Here is a 25,063-nt window from a genome sequence, read left to right on the forward strand (position 1 = left end):
ATACTTTATAGTGGTGAATGAAATAATTTTGTTACAGCTTTATAAAAAGTAAAATATTCAAAGTATAATGTGAAATATTTGACAAAATGAATACAATTCAACTAACACAAAAATTGATTATAAACAACATTTTTAGTTTCACCTCCAGGAGCAAGAACATATACATTCTTGGGTGAACCCACCCTTCCCACGTGTGCAGGTGGGCCGCGAGACCCCCAGAACATATCACCCCAGGTAGTGAGGGATCTGCATACCAAGTTTCGTTCAAATCGGTCCCACAGCTTTGTACATTTTTTCCAATGACTTGAATGGGTGAAATCTGATTTTCTGTTTGTAGCTCCGCCCACGTGTGCAGGTGGGCCGGGAGACCCCCAGAACATATCACCCCAGGTAGTGAGGGATCTGCATACCAATTTTCGTTCAAATCGGTCCCACAGCGTTTTACATTTTTTCCATTGACATGAATGGGTGAAATCCGATTTTCTGTTTGTAGCTCCACCCACGTGTGCATATGGGCTGCGAGACCCCCAGAACATATCACCCCAGGTAGTGAGGGATCTGCATACCAAGTTTCGTTCAAATCGGTCAAGCCGTTTTTGAATTACTGTGAGAATGGCAGCTTTTTACATTTTTTCCATTGACATGAATGGGTGAAATCTGATTTTCTGTTTGTAGCTCCGCCCACGTGTGCAGGTGGGCCGCGAGACCCCCAGAACATATCACCCCAGGTAGTGAGGGATCTGCATCCCAAGTTTCGTTCAAATCGGTCAAGCCGTTTTTGAATTACAGGGAGAAAGGCAGCTTTTTACATTTTTTCCATTGACATGAATGGGTGAAATCTGATTTTATGTTTGTAGCTCCGCCCACGTGTGCAGGTGGGCCGCGAGACCCCCAGAACATATCATCCCAGGTAGTGAGGGATCTGCATACCAAGTTTCGTTCAAATCGGTCAAGCCGTTTTTGCGTGATCGCGGCACATACACACACACATACATACCTCCGATTTTATATATATAGATAGAACACAATATAGTACCATGTTTCAGCAAAAACACTTTCCTCAGTGGTACAAAATAACCCCCTACTTTTATTTAGCTTTATTAGGGCTTTTTTTATTGCAGACCGCAGCGATAAAAACTCCGATACTTATAGAATTTGTATGAGCATCAGAGCTTTTCCCGCCATGGCCGACAATAAAAAAAACCCTAACATAGCTTCATAAAAAAAGGAGGGTAAATCTATTAAAAAAAAAAGAGAGAGCGAGAGAGAGAAAATAAAATATATAAGCAACTGGCTAGTAATGCTCCCTCTAAGGACTGGCTGGGTGCGTGCAAATGTTTTTCATCTGAGCACCAAATTCTAAAAAACTTTTTTTTGTGTGAGCAACAAGTTCTAAAAACCAACAATTTTCCAGATTTGCAAGTATTTTTGTTGAGTAACCATGTAAAATATGTGAGCGATGCTGCTTGAATGTATGAGCAATTGCTCACATGCTTAGCTTAGAGGGAATATAGCTGGTTAAGTAAGCCTCCAGGAGAGAATATAGAAGCACTGCTTTAAGGGGCCCTTTTACTGAAGTGTAGTAAAGGTTTACATTTACTATGAATTAAATGCAAAAATTAACAAGCTGTAAATGCAAAAACTACATACTAACTTGTTGGGGTTATTCCCCGTTACCATAGAGAAAAATTATTTATCACAAAGTGAACGTATACCCAGGTATACTGTTAGTGCAAACAATTACGCCAGCCTTAAAGCTGGTGTAAACATTTGCTCCTAGACTGATGAATGTTAGCAGTGATCCTGAGACTAGCCGGACAAATTGACACTTATGGGTGATGTCATTCGATTGAACCTTGCACAGATGCTACTCAGCATTCTAGTAACTTCTGAAGCATCATGCCATGCATGTGCAGTTGCCTTCTCACACAACATAAGCATATAAGTACAGCAATACAATAAAATAGTTTAAGGAATACAACTCCTGAGGAAAGAGGGAGAGTAAGTGGCAATACGAGTTCTGTTGTCCTATGAGAACATCTGCTACAAGTGAGAAACTTTGCTTTCTCCGAGGACAAGCAGTTTGTCCTCAGATAAATTGCAGAATACTATGACTTATCCATTATGAATCCTGCCCATGTTCTGCCCAAACTACATCCAAATGGCGCATGGTTACAAAATAGTGGGCAGCTGGAATACTGTGACTCAGAAAAATGTATAAATAACTAAAATTCAGGAATTTGTGTGTACTTGCTACCTAAATATAGGCAGCCCCTTACAGAATTGCTGCCCATTTAATGCATGTCAGTAAAAAGGCCCCTAAATTAGCTTCCTTGCTTCTTTAGTGAACAATCCTTTTATTAAAAGCTTGAAATTTTTCTTCTAGAATATATATACTACATATATCCTAGCTGAAAAGAAAAGTTTGCTAAATATAAAAATGGAAAGCAGAAGACAAAAGGGTTACATGAAAACAGTATATTTTTCAATTCTAAATAACAAAGCTTTCTTGAGAATTGGCCAAAATGTTTGCAAACTTATTTAACAAAACAACTATAAAAAGTACTGTGCCCATAAATAAGGTGTTTCACAAAGGGTGAGCACTGCAAAATAGCTATTACTAAACAATACCAATAGATTCTCCAGTTCAAAAGTAGTAAATAAAATGGTTTCTTTTACTTGCAACACTGAAATGCACCACCATGAGCTATGAATGTGTGACTATTTTAGACAGCTATATACTTCGACGGAGCTGAAGACAAACTCTCACTATCCAAGATTTAAGCACTTTGCCTTTCTACTGCAGTGCATGTGTTTGGCTGTAACAGATTATGACTCTCTACAAGTTTGTCTAATGCTGTGCAATGGTTGGAACTTCCTGCCCCCACCTCCAGTTGTAAATCTTGCCACCGTGTCTTCTTCAGTTTGGGCCAGGGGCATTGCCATAGCCAATTTGGAGACAGTCCCACCCAGTGAGCAGCAGTAACTCAAGCCAATAAAAGGAAAAATGAAGTCAATGCCTATATCCACAGAGCCTAGTGCCCACCCAGGTTAACTAAAGAAAGGGCAGTCCTGGCTATGCCACTGGCCCATGCAAGCTTGAAAAGCAAAAAGCAGGCTCACGAATCAAACCCAGATCTCTGACCTAGCAGAACTGCCACAGAATCATCAGGGTTGTCTAAAGTATAGTGCCAAAGCTTATGAATTTTGTAGCACCTTGATTGGGACTAGTAGAATACTAAGTAAGTCTCAGCAAACTCAGCAAGACAATGCTATGGACATTACAAGAGAAAGGTGACAAGCGTGTTTGAATTTGAAAAGCAGATTGTACTAAAAATAGATATGAATAACTTCCAATTTATGCTAGGCCTAGAAGAAAAACACCATTTAAACCAACCTAACAAATTAAAAGTTTAAAAACTCCAACCATACTCTGTAAAACCATCTTTCTAAAAAGAACCTGAATTTCATTAAAAAAAAAAAAACATTTACTTTAAGTAAAGCAGCATAACTAGATAAATATAAACATTTTATTCTTCCATGAAAGAGAGAAGTGTTAGTACCTGGGAGCTGTTACTGATGCATTCTTTTTGGGCAAAAAACTGTTTCTTAAATTCATAATAAGGATTATATTCATGCCATGGCTGTAAGAACTCAAACCTACAAAAGAAATGAAAAAGTAATTTGTGAAAAGCTAACATACTATACTACCATAGCAGAAAGGCGACAGTGATTTACCTTCTCTGTACCTCAGGCACCATATGTTACCTCATGTTCAAAAATATTATGCTTTCTGATGAAATTCCAAGGGGAACCATCTTTAAAAGCATGGCTTTTGGAATATGCCCGTTGGGCAGGAATGCTTTATCGATCCTTTTTTTGTTGTTGTTAAGCAATTTTAAGAATTTCTCTTTTTCTCAGAACTGCAGAATTTATCAGAAACAATGGTTTTCATTTTCGAGACACTAAAGACAAAAACACTTAATATAGTAAGAGATAATTAAGAAATGAGTGGGGGAGGGGGAGTTGAATGTTTGCTCTCACCTTGGATCATTCTTGGCACGAACACTGGTCTCAAATTTAATTCCATTTCTAGCAACATACTCAGCAAGCTTGTCAATCACGGGCTGAATATCCGGAGGTGGTGGGATGATAGCTATGACTGGAGCAAGGGAACTGAAAACAGATGTGCATAATTCATATATGAAGGATATCTAATGGATTTCAATCAAATCTCTTTCCTTAATCTAGGGACTGCAAATAAAAGATTGCCTAAATAGTGTAAATAACTGTGAAAGAGAAGCACTTTGCTTACAAAAGGGACCACTGAATGCTGTTATCAGCACTGAAGTAAATGAGTTTCTCTAGACTGTAAATTATGCTATTACTACACTTAGAAAGGAGTTAATTTATTAACAAGTTATTCAGCAAACAGCATCCAACTATTTTCAAGAGTTTTCCAAGTGTCACTGTAATTATGGATTGTTCAGTGTTCCTGGATTCTGACAGAAATCTGTCTAACAAATGAGAAATTTCATGGAAAAGTGCTAATCTACAGTCAAGCACACTGCCATATCTGGGGTCAAGAATGATTTGAAGCTGGTTACAAAGATGTCATATTGCCTTTTGCCTTCCTCTAGAGCACCACAGAGCTAATGTTAAGACAAATCAACTTAATATTAAACTACATCTGGAAAAAGCAGCTGTGTACAACATAAAAAGCTATCAAACCTTGTAGTTGTTGTGGCTGACATTAATGCAATGCTGGTTTCTGTACTAGTTGATGGTGGGGGTGGAGAGGTACCAGGAGGTGGTGGAACAGTTGTCCCAGTAGTAGTCTGTATGGTCATCCCTGCAGGCAATGCGCTATAATATGCGGCTACATCTATGCCAGGTGGAGGTGGTGCCAGGCAGTATGTTCCATCGGGTAACATGTAGTAGCTGTAATACATAGCTGCCACTGTTGCTATGAAAAGAGAAATTAAATATTGACACTTTAAAAATAATTAAGAGAATGTAATGTATAAAGAAAAATGTCATTAGGGTCATTTAACAGACGTCTAAATGTAATGAATTTGAACAGGCAAGGGTTCAAACCTCTAATCAATATATTTTGACTGGTACAAACATCCTGAGGATTTCAAAGCATTCAAGGACAATGACCAAAACAATAAAAACAAGTACAATGGAAAAGAATACAAAGAAAGCAGTCAAACAATTTTCTTTCCATTATTCATATAGTATGACAAAATATAAATACAGTATAATCTCGTTAGAACAGACTCGCTTATAGCAGATGAGGTCCGCTGGTCCCAGCCGTGCGCCTTTATAAACATACAGAAAATCATCTCATATAGCGGATTCGCATATAATGGACTTTCGGATATAACGGACAACCAATTTGGTCCCCAGAGCTGCTTTTAGCTGTAGTTTTGTTTGGCTATAACGGACATGCAGGCTCCGCCTACAAGGCACGTGGTGTGATGGTGATATAGTATCAAAATGCAGTCCTATGACAAGAGTATTTTTCTTTACAGCACAGTGCGACATAATGCTTTAGAACAGTGGTTCCCAACCCTGTCCTGGAGGACCACCAGGCTAATTGGGTTGTCAGGCTAGCCCTAGTGACTATGCATAAAGCAGATTTGCATGCCTGTCACTTCATTATATGCAAATCTCTCTCATGCATATTCATTAGGGCTAGCCTGAAAACCCGATTGGCCTGGTGGTCCTCCAGGACAGGGTTGGGAACCACTGCTTTAGAACATCTTTCAGTGTTCTGGTTTTACAATCATTTCGTGCCATCTCAATGTTTTGCTGAGTTTTGTTATTGATGTTGCTGATATGCTTGTGCAGTTACTGTTGTTCACTGATTGTACATTGTTTCAAGTTGACCTAAATAAGTTTTTAAAAAATGCAACTCTGGATATAACGGATTGTTTTTCCAGGTCCCTTGAAGTCCGTTATAACAAGATTATACTGTATAATATAGAAGACAAATATAATATATTTGGTATTGTTTAGAAAGGGAATTATGTTTTGTGTTTTTAAGAATTGCATTAATCTGCATATTATAAGGGTGCATTCATGCTGCATTTTTGATGTATTATGTTTTATGAACAGTGTTGGGTTAAGCTATGTCTAATAAATTGGAACCCAAGCACAGTACCGGGTAGAGCTTTGCATTCTTGCCCAGAAATAGCTAAGAAGAAAAAAAATTTAAATTTAAAAAATTTAAATTGAATCAGGTTGGACAGACTGGATGGACTATTCGGGTCTTTATCTGCCGTCATCTACTATGTTACTATGACTGAGATATACAAATGTAACTTAGGCTTCTGATTTTAGGTTTTAACTGATAAAACATCCCCAGTGTGCAAAAAAAGTGTTTACTGTTGTATAAATACCTAAAAACCCCACTTCTCCCTATTAACATGAAACTTCTCCCCTTCTACAGTGGAGAACAGCACCCTCCTCAGTTGGTAACAAAGCAATCGAACTCCACTGAAACATAAGAAAAGAAGGAAAGGCACAGGGAACTCCCCCAGCAATAAACATACTCTGCTCTGGAACTTAGAAAATAGAACAATGATTAATAGCCAATGAGCGAGAAACAGTGAACAATAAATACCTCACATGAGTAACTAAGAGCCAATCTTCCAGAATAACAAGCAGGGGCTACAGGACCCTCCCAAGAGAAAAGGAAACTCCCAGAACCTGTAACATATTTTTTCTTAATCTTAGATACAGTAGAAGAGGTTCCGAGACAGACACCGGCAATGTCTGAGGCAGAAATCAGGTGATCAAAACAATCAGACTCCTGTGAATCTTAACAGAACCCAGATTACCAAAGAACCTAATCTGTTGTTCTGCTGTGGATACACAGGAGTCTGTACTTGAGCTGACATATCAAAGCCATGCAATATGTCTGGGGGGGGAGGGGGAAACAGACAAGCCTGCCCACAGAATTGAGGATATCTTCTTGAGCCGCCACATCTAATCTATAGAACTTTGTAAAAGTGTGAAGAGTAGTCCAAGTAGCTGCTCTACAGATTTCATCATGCAAAACAGCTTCTTGTAGAATGTGCTGCCTGAGAAAGAGGGGGCTGTTTCCCATAGGTAATGTAGGAAGAAGAAATTGCCATGTGAATCCATCTGGCAATGAGAGCTTTGGAAGCTGGTCTTCTCCGTCTTGAGTGACTGGTCAGCACAAAAAGATGATCAGAAAGCCTAGAGCTGTTAGTCTTCTCCAGGTAGATAAGCAGGGCTCTGTGCACATCCAGCTTGCACAAATGTTTGTCCCGTTTGCTAGCTTTTCAGCCTACAGGTTTTGCCAAATGAAGTTCCTGATTAACATGGAAGGCAGAAACTACCTTTGGAAGAAAAGAAAGAAGTGTGCACAGAGAAACACCTGACTCCATGAAACGGAGACATGGCTCCCTGCAGGAGAGGCCTGCAATTCTGAAATCCTTCTTGTCAAGACTATGGCAGCCAAAAACACTGTCTTGACAGTAAGGTCTAGCAGGGAAGACTCCGAAAGACCACATTGAGGTCCCAAGACAGGAACTATCTGCACAACTAGGGTCTTAGTCTGAAAGCTCTCCTCAAAAACAGTGACATCTGGGTGAGAAGCCAGAGACCGTAGGCCACTCAGAGACGAAAGCACGAGATACCAGCAATCTGCACTTTGACAGACGAAATCACAAGGCCCTTTTCAAGACCGGCTTGCAGGAAGACAAGGACAACTGAAACGAAAACCCTCTCAAGCTCAACCTGTTCCTTGACGCACCATAACTGGTAGGCCTTCCAGGACTTAGCATAAGCCACAACCGTCGCAGGCTTCTTAGCCCTACGGAGAGTCATAACCACAACCTCTGAATAACCCTTCTGAATTAAGGCTGCACTCTCAAGAGCCATGTCGTAGGACCAAAGCATTTTGGCTTCTCCATCGGAAACGGTCCTTGACTGAGGAGCCCTGCATGAACAGGCAGCTTCAGGGACCTGCCTCTCTGCAGATGCATCAGATCCGTGTACCAAGGCCTTTGGGGCCAGTCTAGGGCCACCAGGCGCATCAGACCCCAATGGGTCGCTAACCTGCGGATGATCCAACCCACCATGGTCCACAATGGAAATACAGAGAAGCTGTTCTATGGGCCAGGGATGAACCAGGGTGTCTAGCCCTGCACTTCCCCACTCGGTTCTTCGACTGTAGAAACGGACTGCCTTCTTATTCTTGGCTGTGGTCATGAGATCCATGTCCAGTTTGCCTCAAGTCTAAACTATGAGGAAGAATGCTTTCTCAGGCAGAGACCACCCACCTGGATCCAGAGTCTGCCGGCTAAGAAAGCTGGTTTGGATGTTCTCTACTCCTGCCACGTGGGCCCGCAAGTAAAGTTCTGCCCACTGGAACAATATCCAGCTTTCCAAGCAAAGGGAAGCGCTTCTGGTGCCACCCTGTCTGTTCATGTAAGACACTGCAATGGCGTTGTCCGAAAACACCCCGACTGCTTTCCCTGCCAGGAAAGACTGCAATTGTAGCAAGGCCAAATGAATGCTCTCAGTTCCAAACTGATGGACCATTTTCTCTCTGAAGGGGACCACTTGTCCTGGAGAGGGTGACCGCAGCAGAAGGACAAAAGCCGCTGAGGCTGGCGTCAGTAAAGCACAATTACTTACCGTAACAGGTGTTATCCAGGGACAGCAGGCAGATATTCTAACGTGTGGGTGACATTATCCACGGAGCCCAGGTACAGACAGCTTTAAAAGTGCATCACTATTTTAAGAACTTGAGAAAGTTCGTGAACTGCACACACCGCTCATGCATGAGTGCATTCCTGCCCGACGTAGGCTCATAGCTTCAGTTCTGTAAGCAAGCTAAGAAGCCAATCAGGGGAGGTGGGTGGGCTGTGAGAACATCAGCCTGCTGTCCCTGGATAACACCTGTTATGGTAAGTAACTGTGCTTTATCCCAGGACAAGCAGGCAGTATATTCTCACATATGGGACTCCCTAGCTTACTAGAATTGGATGGAGGGAGTGTTGACCATTAAGAAAATAAAATTTGTAATACTGCTTGGCCAAAGTTGCCATCCCATCTGGAATAAGATTCCAGACAGTAGTGAGATGTGAATGTATGAACTGAGGACTGAGTAGCAGCTTTACAGATTTCATCAATAGTAGTGGATTGTAAAAAAGCAACTGAAGCTGCCATAGCTCAGACCTTGTGGGCTGTGACACGACTCCCCAGTTGTAGCCCCGCCTGAGCATAACAGAAGGTGATACAAGCTGCCAACCAGGTAGAAATAGTTCTCTTGGATATAGGATGTCCCAACTTATTAGGATCGAATGAGATGAAGAGTTGAGGAGGTCCTATGAGGTTGAGTATGCTGTAATTAGTAGGCCAAAGCTCGTTTACAGTCCAAAGTACGAAGAGCCGTTTTTCCAGGGTGAGAATGAGGCTTGGGAAAAAAAAAACACTGGAAGCACAATGGATTCACTGAGATAGAATTCAGTGACTACCTTTGGGAGGAACTTTGGATGAGTGCAAAGCACCAACTTGTTATGATGAAACACTAGTCCTTTCATAAATCTGGATACAAGAGGATGAGCAGTGAGCGGTTTTCCATCAACTGGTCTATGAAAAGCATTGATAGCACTGAGATGAATGCTAATCAAAATGGTTTTGAGGCCTGAATGCTTCCAAAATGAGTCTGAAAGGCTGGGAAAGATGAAGGTCAGCCGACGTCAGGCAGAAAGGTAGCAAGCTGTCAGGTGCAACGACTGAAGATTGGGATGCAGAAGAGATCTGTGACTCTGAGTGAGAAGAGATGGAAAAATCTGAAGTGGGATTGGTTCCTTGATATTGAATTGAAGTAGAAGGGAAAACTAGGGTTGTCTGGACCACCGAGAAGCTATGAGAATCATAGTGGCCTCCTCCAGTTTGAGCTTGACAAGCGTCTTGAGGATGAGAGGGATTGGAGGAAATGCGTAGAGAAACTTGTGCTTTCAATCCAGTAGAAAAGCATCCACGTCTAGCTGTTGGGGAGAATACTGCCTGGAGCAAAACTGGGGCAGCTTGTGCTTGAGGCGGACGCAAATAAGTCTATCTTAGGAGTCCCCCACTGAGAGAAGATGTGATGCAGAACTACAGAGTTGAGCATCCACTCGTGTGGCTGAAGAAACTTGCTGAGTTTGTCTGCAAGAGAATTCTTTCATCCTTGAATGTATATTGCTTTCAGGAATATGTTGTGAGCAATCGCCCAGGTCCAACTCTTTTGGGCCTCCTGACAAAAGTGGAGAGCTCGTGCCACACTGCTTGTTTATGTAATACATTGCAACCTGATTGTCCGTGCGAATAAGGACGTGGTTGGTGACAATGTGCTGAGATGCTTTGAAAGCATTGAAGATCGCTCGAAGTTCCAACAGATTGATATGGCAAAGGCGGTCCTGGGTTGACCAGTAACCTTGAGTGCGAAGACCGTCCAGATGAGCCCTAAAATGTAGGTGGATGAGTCCATAGTCAGAACCTTTTGATGTGGAGGTATGTGGAACAACAATCCTCTGGAAAGATTGGAAGAGTTCATCCACCATTGCAGAGATTTTCGAAGTGACGGAGTGATGGTAATGTGTTGAGACAGTGGGTCAAGCTTGAGACCACTGAGATGCGAGAGTCCATTGGGTGTCCAGAGATGAAGCTTTGCAAATGGAGTAACATGCACCGTGGAAGCCATGTGACCCAGTAGCACCATAATTTTCCTGGCCAAAAGTGATGGTAGGTGAGAAATCTGAGTGCAAATCTGAATCAACTTTTCTAAGTCTTTGCTGAGGGAGAAATGCTCCGAGATAAATGGTGTCACACACAAAAATCCATACGAAGAAGGAGATTATCGCTGAAAAATAGCTGGAAAGCGATGACCACAAATGCTCGCAGTCTAAGCAACAAAGTTCATGATCTGCAAGCCCTGATATTAGAGGCAGATCTAGATATTGTTGCTATCACAGAGACATGGTTCAGTGAATCACATGGATGGGATGCAAACATACCGGGATATAATCTTTTTAGGAAGGACAGAGATGGTCATAAAGGTGGAGGAGTAGCTCTATATGTAAAGATCAATATCCAAGCGACCGAAATGCAAGGGACCTGGGGAGAGGAAGAAGCGATATGGATTGCTCTGAAAAGAGAAGATGGAACTTCTATCTACGTGGGTGTAGTCTACAGACCTCCGACTCAATCGCAGCAAATTGATAAGGATCTGATTGTGGATATCCAAAAGTTTGGAAGGAAAGAGGAGGTTCTGCTGTTGGGAGATTTCAACCTGCCGGATGCGGACTGGAATGTTCCGTCTGCGGAATCGGAAAGAAGTAGGGAGATTGTGGATGCCTTTCAAGAGGCTCTGCTCAGACAAATGGTGACGGAACCCACAAGGGAAAAAGCGATATTGGATCTGGTCCTCACAAATGGAGAGAGTATCTCTAATGTTCGAGTGGGTGCTCACCTGGGTAGTAGCGATCATCAAACGGTTTGGTTTGATATAACGGCTAAAGTGGAGAGCGGCCGCACGATACTTAAAGTCCTAGATTTCAAACGTACGGACTTTAATGCAATGGGAAAGTACCTGAAGAAAGAGCTGTTAGGATGGGAGGACATAAGAGAAGTGGAAAGACAGTGGTCTAAGCTGAAAGGAGCGATAAAAATGGCTACGGACCTTTATGTGAAGAAAATCAATAAAAACAAAAGAAAAAGGAAGCCGATATGGTTCTCCAACCTAGTGGCTGAGAAAATAAAGGCGAAAGAGTTGGCGTTCATGAAATATAAAAAAACCCAAGAAGAGGAGAGCAGAAAGGACTACAGGGTGAAACTGAAAGAAGCCAAGAGAGAGATACGTTTGGCGAAGGCACAGGCGGAAGAACAAATGGCTAAAAATGTAAAAAAGGGAGATAAAAAATTTTTCAGATATATTAGTGAAAGGAGGAAGATAAAAAATGGAATTGCTAGGCTAAAAGATGCTGGGAACAAATATGTGGAGAGTGATGAGGAGAAAGCAAATGTGCTAAACAAATACTTCTGTTCTGTGTTCACAGAAGAAAATCCTGGAGAAGGACCGAGATTGTCCGGCAAAGTTACACGAGAAAATGGAGTAGATTCTGCGCCGTTCACGGAGGAGGGTGTTTATGAGCAACTTGAAAAACTGAAGGTGGACAAAGCGATGGGACCAGACGGGATCCATCCCAGGATACTAAGGGAACTCAGAGAGGTTCTGGCGAGTCCTATTAAAGACTTGTTCAACAAATCTCTGGAGACGGGAGTGATTCCTGGGGATTGGAGGAGAGCGGATGTGGTCCCTATTCATAAAAGTGGTCACAGGGATGAAGCAGGAAACTACAGGCCGGTGAGCCTCACTTCAGTTGTTGGAAAAATAATGGAAGTGTTGCTGAAAGAAAGGATAGTGTATTTCCTTGAATCTAATGGGTTACAGGATCCGAGGCAACATGGCTTTACAAAAGGTAAATCGTGCCAAACGAACCTGATTGAATTTTTTGATTGGGTGACCAGAGAGCTGGATCGAGGACATATGCTAGATGTAATTTATTTGGATTTCAGCAAAGCCTTTGATACAGTTCCTCATAGGAGGCTGTTGAACAAACTTGAAAGGCTAAAGTTAGGACCCAAAGTGGTGAACTGGGTCAGAAACTGGCTGTCGGACAGACGCCAGAGGGTGGTGGTTAATGGAAGTCGCTCGAAGGAAGGAAAGGTGACTAGTGGAGTCCCTCAGGGTTCGGTGCTGGGGCCAATCCTGTTCAATATGTATGTAAGTGACATTGCTGAAGGGTTAGAAGGAAAAGTGTGCCTTTTTGCAGATGATACCAAGATTTGTAACAGAGTAGACACCGAAGAGGGAGTGGAAAATATGAAAAAGGATCTGCAAAAGTTAGAGGAATGGTCTAATGCCTGGCAACTAAAATTCAATGCAAAGAAATGCAGAGTAATGCATTTGGGGATTAATAATAGGAAGGAACCGTATACGCTGGGAGGAGAGAAGCTGATATGCACGGACGGGGAGAGGGACCTCGGGGTGATAGTGTCCGAAGATCTAAAGGCGAAAAAACAGTGTGACAAGGCAGTGGCTGCTGCCAGAAGGATTCTGGGCTGTATAAAGAGAGGCGTAGTCAGTAGAAGAAAGAAGGTGTTGATGCCCCTGTACAGGTCATTGGTGAGGCCCCACTTGGAGTATTGTGTTCAGTTTTGGAGACCGTATCTGGCGAAAGACGTAAGAAGACTTGAGGCGGTCCAGAGGAGGGCGACGAAAATGATAGGAGGCTTGCACCAGAAGACATATGAGGAGAGACTGGAAGCCCTGAATATGTATACCCTAGAGGAAAGGAGAGACAGGGGAGATATGATTCAGACGTTCAAATACTTAAAGGGTATTAACGTAGAACAAAATCTTTTCCAGAGAAAGGAAAATGGTAAAACCAGAGGACATAATTTGAGGTTGAGGGGTGGTAGATTCAGGGGCAATGTTAGGAAATTCTACTTTACGGAGAGGGTGGTGGATGCCTGGAATGCGCTCCCGGGAGAGGTGGTGGAGAGTAAAACTGTGACTGAGTTCAAAGAAGCGTGGGATGAACACAGAAGATTTAGAATCAGAAAATAATATTAAAGATTGAACTAGGCCAGTTACTGGGCAGACTTGTACGGTCTGTGTCTGTGTATGGCCGTTTGGAGGAGGATGGGCAGGGGAGGGCTTCAATGGCTGGGAGGGTGTAGATGGGCTGGAGTAAGTCTTAACAGAGATTTCGGCAGTTGGAACCCAAGCACAGTACTGGGTAAAGCTTTGGATTCTCGCCCAGAAATAGCTAAGAAGAAAAAAAAAAAAAAAAAATTTTTTAAATTGAATCAGGTTGGGCAGACTGGATGGACCATTCGGGTCTTTATCTGCCGTCATCTACTATGTTACTATGTTACTATGTGTCTAGCAGAGCTCTAATAAATTGCAGATTCTGAGAGGGTTGAAGTTGGGATTTTGGAAAATTGATTTCAAAACGCAACTGTTGAAGGAAGAGAATTGTTAAGCGAGTTGCTGCAATCACCCCTTGCAAGGTTGGATCTTTGATCAGCCAATCATCCAAATAGGGGAACACCTGGAGACCTTGAGATCGCAAGGCCCCTGTCACTACCACCAGGCACTTGGTGAATACTCTGGGAGAGGATGCATTGCCAAAGGGAAGGATCTTGTATTGATAATAATGCTTTGCTAACTAAAATCTGAGGAATTTTCTGGAGGTTGGATTCACTGAAATGTGAGTATAAGCCTCTTTGAGATCTAGAGAGCAGAGCCAGTCGCTGCGATCTAAGAAGGGATATAAAGTTGCCAGGGACAACATCTAAAACTTTTCCTTCACTAGAAACCTGTTAAGGCCCCTGAGGTCTAAGATTGGGCACAGACCTCCTATCTTCTTTGGGATGAGAAAATACAGGTAGTAAAACCTCCGGTTTCTCTGTGCAGGTGGAACCTCCTCTATAGCACTGAGAAGAAGGAGGGATTCTATCTCCGAAGAAGAAGGGACGTCTATTGAGGGTTGAAAAAAGACTCTCTTGGTGGATGATCTGGAGGTATATTGATGAAGTGAAGAGAGTACTTCTCTCGAATGACTTTTAGCACCCAGAGGTCTAATCTAATCCACAATTTATTAATCGCACTATACCAGAAAGGTTCAAGGCGATTTACATTCAAAGAGGCTGAAAATACAAAAACAATCAATAATTAAAATAGCATCATAACATGAATATTACAACAAGTCATATAAAAAAGTTTTCAAATTTTTACAAAACCTTAAGTAATTGATATCCGTCCTAATGTAACAAGGTAGATTATTCCTAATTGTAATGGCAGCTTAAGCAAAAAAGCTGTCGTTTATCCTGTACTCCTTTAATATGTGGAAAATGTAGTAATAAAGTAACACAATTTGGTGAAAGAATAATGCAAATGAGAAAAAAAGCAAAATCAGATTATCTGGAGTCAATCTGTAATATACGATGAACCATGCAAGTTGATTTAAACTTAATTTGCCTCTCAACTGATAACCAATGAAAATTTTTATAAGCTAATGCAACACTTTCATATCTTTTCAGACCAAAATTTAATCTAACCACAGTATTCTGGAGTAACTGCAAATTTTTGATCAGTTTTGATGTTAAGTTCAAATGAGAAAAGTCTAAAAGAATATCCAAAACTTTAGACGTTTTATCTACTTGCAGGGTAGTAGTACCTAAGTGTAGAGTATGAAATGAAGAAACAGAAGTAACCAAAGAACCTTCATCTTACTTGCATTCAATTTTAACTTATTAGAAGAAGCCCAATCTCCAAGTCTATTCATGCAATCAGTGACCTTAGCTGAAATGTCCTCCTTATTTGAATTTAATGGAATTACTAAAAAAAAATATCAGGCAGCACAGGATAACATACAAACATCAGCTGACAAACGTACTTTTTGCAAAGTACTCATTAAGATATTAATAAGCATAGGAGAAATAGAAGAGCATTGTGGCACTCCACATCAAGAATAGAATAGGTTCCATCTTTCAGCATGCTATAACTCCTATTTACTAAAAAATCGTTAAACTAAGTACAGATATACCTATACCCAACTCACTCAATTTGTTGATCAGCAAAACATGATCAACTGAATTAAAAGTTGCACCAATATCGAATTGTAACAAAATAGACTGATAATCTTGACTCAACCATTGCTTAACATTAGTTGTTAATGTTAGCAATAGCAGCTATGTACAGTGTTTGGGTTGAATTGTATGAAAATAATTTTAAGCACAAATTCTCAAGCAATTTTAAGCCACATTAGAATATAAAAAGGATACATAGTATATAAAAGAGCGATAAAACAAATGCAATGAAAATTTAATTATTTTGTAAAGACAGGAATTTAATCCACAAATAGCCACAAGTAACTGGTGTTGCTACCTTTCTGTAACACAAGAAGAAAGCCCATTTAACCTCGTTATCTGACTTGCTAAACTCATGGCTCAGCAGCAGGGCTGTGAACTACAAGTGCAGTAGACTCGTGTTTTTTAACCATCAGTGCTAACAGAGGGCAGAACTGTCATAGGCAACTAATGCTGGCAGGGCAGGCCATGTTAGTATGGTGCAGAGATGAAGAGGACATTCATTCTTGGAGGAGACTTCTCTTCTAGCTTAGCTCGCCTTACATTCTAAAGTTAACCAACCAAGGGAAGGAGAAAAATCAACCAAAGTTCAAAAGAAATGAATTAAAATTCTAGAACTCACAGATGAGGTATAAATGTAAGACACATTTATTTTTCTGAAGATTTGTCACTCTACTAATTTTAACTCATATCTGACAATCTAAAGAAATTATTTTAATAGAGCAATTAAAATTCCTACCTGATACAATTTCTTATTATGGGTGGCCTTTCTATTTTATTTTTATTTTATAGACTCAAGAGTCCATTAAATAATACAATTGTTTGATACTTACTGTGCACTTGATGTAAGTTTTAAAATGAATAAAGAATTAAAAAAAAAAGGAGTCCATTAAGTAAATCTCTTGAATTCATAGCTTTAAACAAAGGCTTTAAAAATAATTAAAAAAAAAAAATACCTACAACCAAACCATTAATGATACGACTACTAAAACAATTAAAAGGATTTTAATCACATTTTTATTAATAATAAATCATTTACAAATTTATTAATAATAATCATTACATCAAAAAATATAAAAGGAAAATGCAAGAAATAAAAACAAAAGAATAATTTCTTCATTGCTACAATGCATCATGTCCATATTATGGAAATACCCCTTAATCCAAAAAAAAAGTAAAAAAATTTTTTTTTAGAAAATTACAGTAAACATATCTTAACAGAAACAAGTGACTTACAAGCCATTAATTTATAAACTCTCTACAGCAGGGGTGTCCAACCTGCGGCCCCGTGAAGTATTTTGTGTGGCCCCGGTCAAGGGCGATGCAGTGTTTTCCTCTGCTGCCCCCAGGTGTTTACTGTCTTGCCGGCTCCCTCCTCTGTCTTGCTGCAGCGCTTACGCGTTTGTGCGGCCCCAGAAACATTTTTTTCGGCCAAAGCGGCCCAGGGATGCCAAAAGGTTGGACTCCCCTGCTCTACAATATATTAACCTCAGTTTGATAAATATATTAACACAAAAGCATTCATGAAGTTACTTTATCCTTGAGAAAATGTTCCAAATGTAAGGGATCCAAAAAAATGTACCTGGTTTCCTTAAATGTAACTAAACACCTGCAAGGAAATTGCAAAAAGAACGTAGTCCTACAGATACAATCTTTGGCTTCAGCTTTGACTTCTCCTCTTCTAAGTGTCCACAAAAAGCACAGTTACTTACCGTAACAGGTGTTATCCAGGGACAGCAGGCATATATTCTCACATGTGGGTGACGTCATCTACGGAGCCCCGGCGCGGACAGCTTTTCAAGCAAACTTGATAGAAGTTTCAAGTTTGCACACTGCACCACGCATGTGCGTGCCTTCTCGCCCACTAGAGGGCGCATCCAACCTCGTGGTCCTCAGTTCCATAACTAGCAAGGAAGCCATCCCCGGGGAGGTGGGCGGGTTGTGAGAATATATGCCTGCTGTCCCTGGATAACACCTGTTACGGTAAGTAACTGTGCTTTATCCCAGGACAAGCAGGCATGATATTCTCACATGTGGGTGACCTCCAAGCCAACCAAAAAAGGGTAGGTGGGAGGATGGCAATTTATGAAAACAGGTTACGTAATACCGACTGGCCAAACCGGCCATCGTTTCTGGACAAGGTGTCCAGACAGTAATGAGAGGTGAATGTATGAACCGAAGACCAAGTGGCAGCCTTGCATATGTCCTCCATCGGGGTGGATCGGAGGAAAGCTATTGAAGCTGCCATCGCTCGGACCTTGTGCCCCGTGACTCGACCCGGGGGAGGAAGGCCAGCCTGAGCGTAGCAAAAGGAAATGCAAGCGGCCAACCAGTTAGACAGAGTGCGCTTGGAAACTGGGTGCCCTAATCGATTGGGATCGAAGGACAAAAACAATTGAGGAACCTTTCGATGAGGTCTGGTGCGTTGAAGATAAAATGCCAACGCCCTCTTACAGTCAAGCGTGTGAAGCGCCGTCTCGCCTGGATGGGAGTGGGGCTTCGGGAAGAACACAGGAAGGACAATGGACTGATTGAGGTGGAAGTCAGAAACAACTTTAGGTAGAAACTTAGGATGGGTGCGGAGGACCACCTTGTCGTGATGAAAGACAGTGAAAGGAGGGTCCGCAACCAAGGCTTGCAACTCCCCAATCCGCCTGGCGGAGGTGAGGGCAATTAGAAACACCGCCTTCCAAGTCAGAAATTTCAAGAGGGACTTGTTGAGTGGCTCAAACGGGGGTTTCATCAGTTGAGCCAGAACCACATTCAAATTCCACACGACGGGCGGAGGCTTAAGAGGGGGGCAAACCCTGAGTAACCCTTTCATGAAGCGTGTCACCAAGGGATGGAGTGACAGAGGGCGTCCCTCCAGAGGTTGGTGGAAAGCAGAAATCGCACTGAGATGAACTCGCACCGAAGTGGTTTTCAAGCCGGAGCGCGACAAATGAAACAAATATTCTAAAACCGAGGATACCGGAACTGATACCGGATCCAGGTGAAAAGACGAGCACCAGGTGGAAAACCTGGTCCATTTCTGCGCATAGCACAGCCTCGTCGAGATCTTGCGGGAGGCTTCCAACACCTCCTTCACCGATTGAGACAGGTCCGGAGGAGTCAGGGAACAAGAAACCAGGCTGTCAGGTGCAATGACTGCAGATTGGGATGTAACATGGATCCTTGACTCTGAGACAGCAGAGAAGGAGAGACAGGCAGGGGAAGAGGCTCCCTGGCACTGAGTTGGAGCAGCAGGGAGAACCAGTGCTGACGCGGCCACCGAGGTGCTATGAGAATCATCGTGGCCGTGGACGATTTTAGGTGTACCAACGTTCGCATGATCAGAGGGAACGGAGGGAATGCATACAGGAACCTCCCTTCCCAGTCGAGTAGGAAGGCATCCGCTTCCAGACGGTCCTGCGAGTACATCCGAGAACAATATAGTGGTAGTTTGTGTGTCTCCGGAGAGGCAAACAGATCCACCTGTGGCGTTCCCCAGCGAGCGAAAACCTCGCGTAGAACTGCTGAGTGTAGAGTCCACTCGTGCGGTTGCAGAAGTCGACTCAGTTTGTCCGCCAGGCAATTCCGTTCCCCTTGGATGTAGACCGCCCGGAGGAAGATGTTCCGGGAGGCCGCCCACTCCCAGAGGCGAAGAGCCTCGGAGCAGAGGGGCCATGACCCCGTTCCTCCCTGCTTGTTCACATAATACATTGCCACCTGATTGTCCGTGCGGACGAGGACCACCTGGTCGAGCAACATGTGAACGAAGGCTCGAAGTGCTAGGAAGATGGCCCGCAGCTCTAGCACGTTGATATGACACCGACGGTCTTCTGCCGACCACAGGCCCTGCGTGCGAAGACCGTCGAGATGGGCTCCCCACGCGTACTCCGAGGAGTCCGTGGTCAGGACCTTGTGAAAAGGCGGAGTGCGGAACAATAGCCCCCTGGACAGATTTGAAGAGTCTGTCCACCAGCGTAGCGATTTCCGCAAAAGCGGAGTCACCGAAATGAGGCGAGACACCGGGTCGCACTCCTGACGCCACTGGGATGCGAGGGTCCACTGGGGGATCCTCAGGTGTAGCCTCGCAAACGGCGTGACATGTACCGTCGAGGCCATATGGCCCAGCAGCATCATCATGTGCTTGGCCGACACCTTCGACAGTTGAGAGAACTGGCGACTCATCCGTACCAAGGCTTCCAACCGCTGGGTCGGCAGGTAGGAGCGTAGGCGCACCGTGTCCAGCACTGCACCTATGAATTGAAGAGACTGCGACGGCCTCAATTGAGACTTTGGGAAGTTTATCTCGAACCCGAGAGTTTGCAGGAAGGTAATAGACTGTCGGGTCGCTGAGATAACCCCCTCCCTGGTCGGGGCTTTGATGAGCCAATCGTCCAGGTAAGGGAACACGTGGAGTCCCCGTGACCTGAGGGCTGCTGCAACCACCACCATGCACTTCGTGAATACTCGTGGGGACGCGGCCAGGCCGAAGGGCAGTACCCTGTACTGGAGGTGGAGGTCCCCCACCTGGAATCGTAAGAATCTTCGACAGGCGGGGTGCACCGGAACATGGGTGTATGCTTCCTTCAGGTCGAGGGAGCACATCCAGTCCCCTTCCTCCAAGAGGGGATACAGAACCGGGAGAGATAGCATTCGAAACTTCTCCCGGGCCAGGAATTTGTTGAGCTTCCTGAGGTCCAATATGGGGCGCAGGTCCCCGGTCTTTTTTGGGACCAAAAAGTAGCGGGAGTAAAACCCCGTACCCCACTGGTCCTTGGGGACCGGCTCGACCGCCCGAAGCTTCAAGAGGGCTTTGGCTTCGGTTATAAGGGTCGGTAGCTGCGAACGGTTGCAGGGGACTAAACTCGGGGGACTGTCCGGCGGCGAGGACACAAAGTTGAGCGAGTAGCCCTCGGAGACGATCCGGAGCACCCAAGCGTCTGAGGTAATCCCGGTCCATGCCTCCCGGAAGGACCGGAGACGGCCCCCGATAGGAAGGGATTCCTGTGAAAGTGCGGAGGGGAACCCGCCCCGTCCGCTCAGCCCGTCAAAAGGAAGGCGCTGGCTTAGAAGGGCCCTGCGCCGGGGCTTGGGTTTGTCCCCCTCTGCCTCGCTGAGACGGACGTCTCGGAGGCGGTCTCGAGAAAGCCGGGGTCGACTTCTGAGGGTATCGGCGCGGCGGAGGCCGAAAGGGTTTCTGAGGCGGGGGCCTAGGTTTGGGGCGGACCAGGGATGCTAGAGAGCGCTCCTGTTCCGACAAGCGTTTGGTCGCCGCATCCAATGACTCGTCGAATAACTCGGACCCCACACAAGGCAAGTCTGCCAGGCGTTCCTGCAGGTTTGGGTCCATGTCGAGGGTGCGAAGCCAGGCCAAGCGGCGCATGGCCACCGCGAGGGCCGACACCCTCGAAACCAGCTCAAAGGCGTCGTACACTGCATGGAATAGGTACAATCGCAATTGAGACAGGTTGGACATAAACTTGTCGAATCCTGCTCTTTGGGAGTCCGGTAACGAGTTTCGATATTGAGGAAGATCCTTCACCATACCCCGCAAATAGGAGGAAAAGGTGAAGGCGTAATTTAGAACCCTGGTGGCCATCAGGGAATTTGAATAGAGGCGACGGCCAAACTTGTCCAGGGTCCGCCCTTCCCTGCCTGGTGGAACCGTCGCAGAAACCCGTGAGGGCTGTGATTTTTTAAGAGCTGACTCCACCAGAAGGGACTGGTGTGAGAGCTGCGCCTTATCGAACCCTTTAGGGGGAATCGTTCTATACTTCGATTCCATTTTTGAGGGTACAGACGTGACTGTAAGAGGGTTTGACAAGTTCTTCAGCCAGGTCTGCAGAAGGACGCTGTTGAGAGGGAGTCTAGGCACCTCTCTAGGAGGAGTGGGGAGGTCCTGTTCCTCCAAAAATTCTTTGGAATACCGAGAACATACCATCTGGTCAATCCCCAGGGCTTGGGCCATGTCCTGAACGAAGGATGAAAATGAGGACGGCCTAGCCTGGGGAGACGGGGTTCTCGACCGCCCCACCGAGGAGAGGGGGGAGGCCTCATGGGAATAATGAGGATCCCTAACCGATCCCGAATCCCAGGATCCCCTCTCGAGGGCCCTCGAGGGGGAAGGGGAAGTTGTCCTCCTCGCAGAACCCTTGGGTGAGGACCCCGGGGTTCGTGGGACACTCTCCCGTTTCCTCGGCGAGGCGGCCCGGGAAAACTTCCCACGAGGTGAGCGGAGGAGCCTCGGATTGTCGAGGCGCAACTCCGACACCTGCAGCGCCTCGCCCCCGAACGACGAGGAACGGTCGCGCCGAGGCGAGCCTCGAGGTCGCTTAGACTTCCTCGATCGACGCCCCGTCCGAGGTCGCGTCGAGGGCGAGGCGTGTCTGGAAGACCCGGAGGAAGAGGAGGAAAGACGGCGCACTCTGCGCAACTTTTCTTTGGGCCTTACACTCCGCTCAGGGGGTTCCCCCGAGGTCGAGGTCCGGGGCGGGGCCGAGACCGAGGTGAACGGGGTCACTGTACCCGAGACCGAGGTCGCCGAGGCCGGGGCTCCCGCGGTCGAGGGGGCCGAGGCCGGGGCCTCCGAGACCGAAGGCGCTCCGGCCGAGGTCGAGGCTGCCGGGACCGCAGCCCGCTGTAACACTTCCAGGGCTCCCGATAGCTCCGATGAGATCAGAGCTCGGAGGAGATCCTGGAAGGCCGGAATCCCCACGAAGGTGGGGAGTTCCGAGTCCGGGGCACACTCCCTGGAGGGCGACCTCGGTCTCGAGTATTCCCTCGGGGTGTGCGGAGTCGAGGTCCGATGCGGGGCCGGGGTCGACCCACCCGCTTTGGCCTGACTCGAGGATGGCTTCTTTGCTGAAGGGGATGGAACAGAGGACTTACCCGAAGCTTGCTTCACTGACGACGCCTTCGAGGATGAGGGTCGGGGCGAGGCCGAGGCCCCTGAGGACGCCGAGGCCGAGGTCAAGGCCGGGGCCGAAGCCGGGGCCGACGTCGAGGCCTTAGGCGGCGCGTCGACGGCGAACAAATCCGCCATTCTGGCCTTGCGGCGACGTAGGGCCCTGTTTTGGAAGGTAGAGCAGCGATCACACGACTCTGTCGGATGTTCGGGCCCCAGACAGACAATGCACCACCGGTGAGGGTCAGTGATGGAAAGCAACCTCTCGCACCGGCTGCACTTTTTGAATCCCGTAACAGGACGGGACATCCACGAAGAAAAAGAAGAAGGCCGGGAACGTACCGACGTCCCCGGCCGCGGCTTCCGGGAGCCCCCGGAGCCAGACGAAAACGAAATACTTTTTTTTTTTTTTTTTTTTTTGAAAAGAACCGAAAAGAAAAAAGGCAGCACCGCGAACTAATTCGATGGAAAAACAAACTAAACGCGGCAGCTAGAAGGCAAAAACACTGGAGCTCAGATCCACAGGGCTTTCTTGCTCCGCGGAAAAATTTGAACTGAGGACCACGAGGTTGGATGCGCCCTCTAGTGGGCGAGAAGGCACGCACATGCGTGGTGCAGTGTGCAAACTTGAAACTTCTATCAAGTTTGCTTGAAAAGCTGTCCGCGCCGGGGCTCCGTAGATGACGTCACCCACATGTGAGAATATCATGCCTGCTTGTCCTGGGATAACAGCAATTGTTTCTTAGGAAAATAAAACTTTAGGACAATTTGCTTCTGTTCTGTTTGAAAAAGTATTAATATAGCTCTTTATCTATTATATCTTGAGATGATCCCAAGAATTTTGAAAGGTCAAGACTATCAGTAATAGAGTCAAGGGCACATTCATTAACTTCCTTAGTTCCTCTAGGTAAATAGGAAACATTCGGGTGATCAAGCTGAAGTACATCTTTAACAATTTCCAAGGAGCTAAGTAATGAGTTACAGAGAAATTTAATATCCTTAAAATTCCTTGCCCTTGATTTATTCTCTAAACCTTCCAATCTAGCATGAATAGTCAGGCTATCTTTAACAACCAACTGCACATTACCATCTTAGAGTCTTTATTCACTAATTGCTGTACAATAGATTTAATCTTGTGTTCATGTTCTGCCAACTTCACAGAGGAAACCTCTGTGAATTTACAGAGTTGAGACGAGGTTACTTCTAAAACGTTCTCCATTCTGGTCACAGGTTTTAAAACATCTTCCAATGTAATAGTCTGCCCAATTTTATAGTTTACATTGTCAGAATTAAGGAAAGAAGCACATGGCAATATTAAAGGAGATTAATCTGATAAGGAAACCGGAGAAATATTTGTTGGTGTACTCACCGTACCAACCAACATAGCTCTGTCTCTAATAGGAGCTACTGGTCCCTTCTATGCCACTGGAGGTTGAGGGGTGAGATTTGTTCACCCAATGAAAAATGAAGATGCTAGCAGAGGAATGGAAGATTAGGTTTTTTCCTTTGATAATCTTCTTTCTGTTAGTTCTTGTAGGATTCCATACACTAGGAGCTCCTTTTACGAAGCCGTGTTAGCAGCTTTATTGCACGCACATTTTTAGCGCTAGCTGAAAAACTACTGCCTGCTCAAGAGGAGGCGGTAGCGGCTACACGGCCGGCAAATTAGTGCGCGCTATTACGCGCATTAAACCGCTAACGTGACTTCATAAAAGGAGCCCTAGATGTTCAATCCCCCTTTGACTGAGAGCTAGAGCCATATCCAGTTGAGTTCCAAAGTCAAGCAACATACCTGAACAAAGTCATGAAAAGGGAGGTATGGGGGAAGATCCCCAGCAACATAAACAATTCTTGAACTGGTCTGCTTTGCAAAACCAGGCACAAGAAAAACAGGCACAAAGGCAACTCAGAAAAACATTGAGGAACCATGTAGAACTAACCTGCTGTGTGCAATGAGCACCTCAAGAAAGAGTCTTCGGCAAGGAGCATACTCACAGAAAACTTCCCACAGGATCTGGCAACTGGCTGGAAAATCTTCAAGCCTGTAAGGAGAATAAATGAAGCAGAAAGAAGCAGGCTATTCTAAACCACTGAGTGTACACAGAGAGGGCAGGTCGTATGGAATCCCACAGGGACTAAAAGAAAGAAGATTATCAAAGGTAAAAACCTAATCTTTCATTCTGTTATGTTCCTTCTGGATTCCATACGCTAGGTGACATACCAAAGCAATGGTAGCAGCTAGGGAGAGACAGAAGAGCCTGCACTCAACACTGAGGTCCCAAAAGTGGCATCAGAACGAGCTGCCACATCTACTCAGTAAAACCAGGTAAAAGTATGAAGAGATGACCAAGAAGCCGCCCAACAAATTTTATTGGGATGAATCGCATGAGACTCCGTCCATGAAGTAGCAACACTTCTAGTCGAGTGGGCCTTAAGAGAAACCGGCGGCTGCTTGCCGCGGGTGATGTAAGTCATAGAAATGGCCAT

General features: G+C 44.9%; 1 protein-coding gene across 3 annotated transcripts in view; it reads right to left on the minus strand.

The window, feature by feature from the left end:
* Positions 1–25,063, minus strand: part of SFSWAP (splicing factor SWAP) — a 292,952-nt gene that overhangs the window by 183,166 nt on the left and 84,723 nt on the right. For all 3 annotated transcript variants that reach the window (XM_033954220.1, XM_033954221.1, XM_033954222.1), the window contains 3 exons: positions 4,732–4,966; positions 4,045–4,176; positions 3,564–3,660 (listed from right to left, as the gene is read on the minus strand). In XM_033954220.1, coding sequence (XP_033810111.1) covers positions 3,564–3,660; positions 4,045–4,176; positions 4,732–4,966 — 464 coding nt within the window. The remainder of the gene's footprint in view (positions 1–3,563; positions 3,661–4,044; positions 4,177–4,731; positions 4,967–25,063) is intronic.

The sequence above is a fragment of the Geotrypetes seraphini genome, chromosome 8 (genome assembly GCF_902459505.1).
Source record: "Geotrypetes seraphini chromosome 8, aGeoSer1.1, whole genome shotgun sequence".
In the NCBI taxonomy this organism is placed as follows: domain Eukaryota; kingdom Metazoa; phylum Chordata; class Amphibia; order Gymnophiona; family Dermophiidae; genus Geotrypetes; species Geotrypetes seraphini.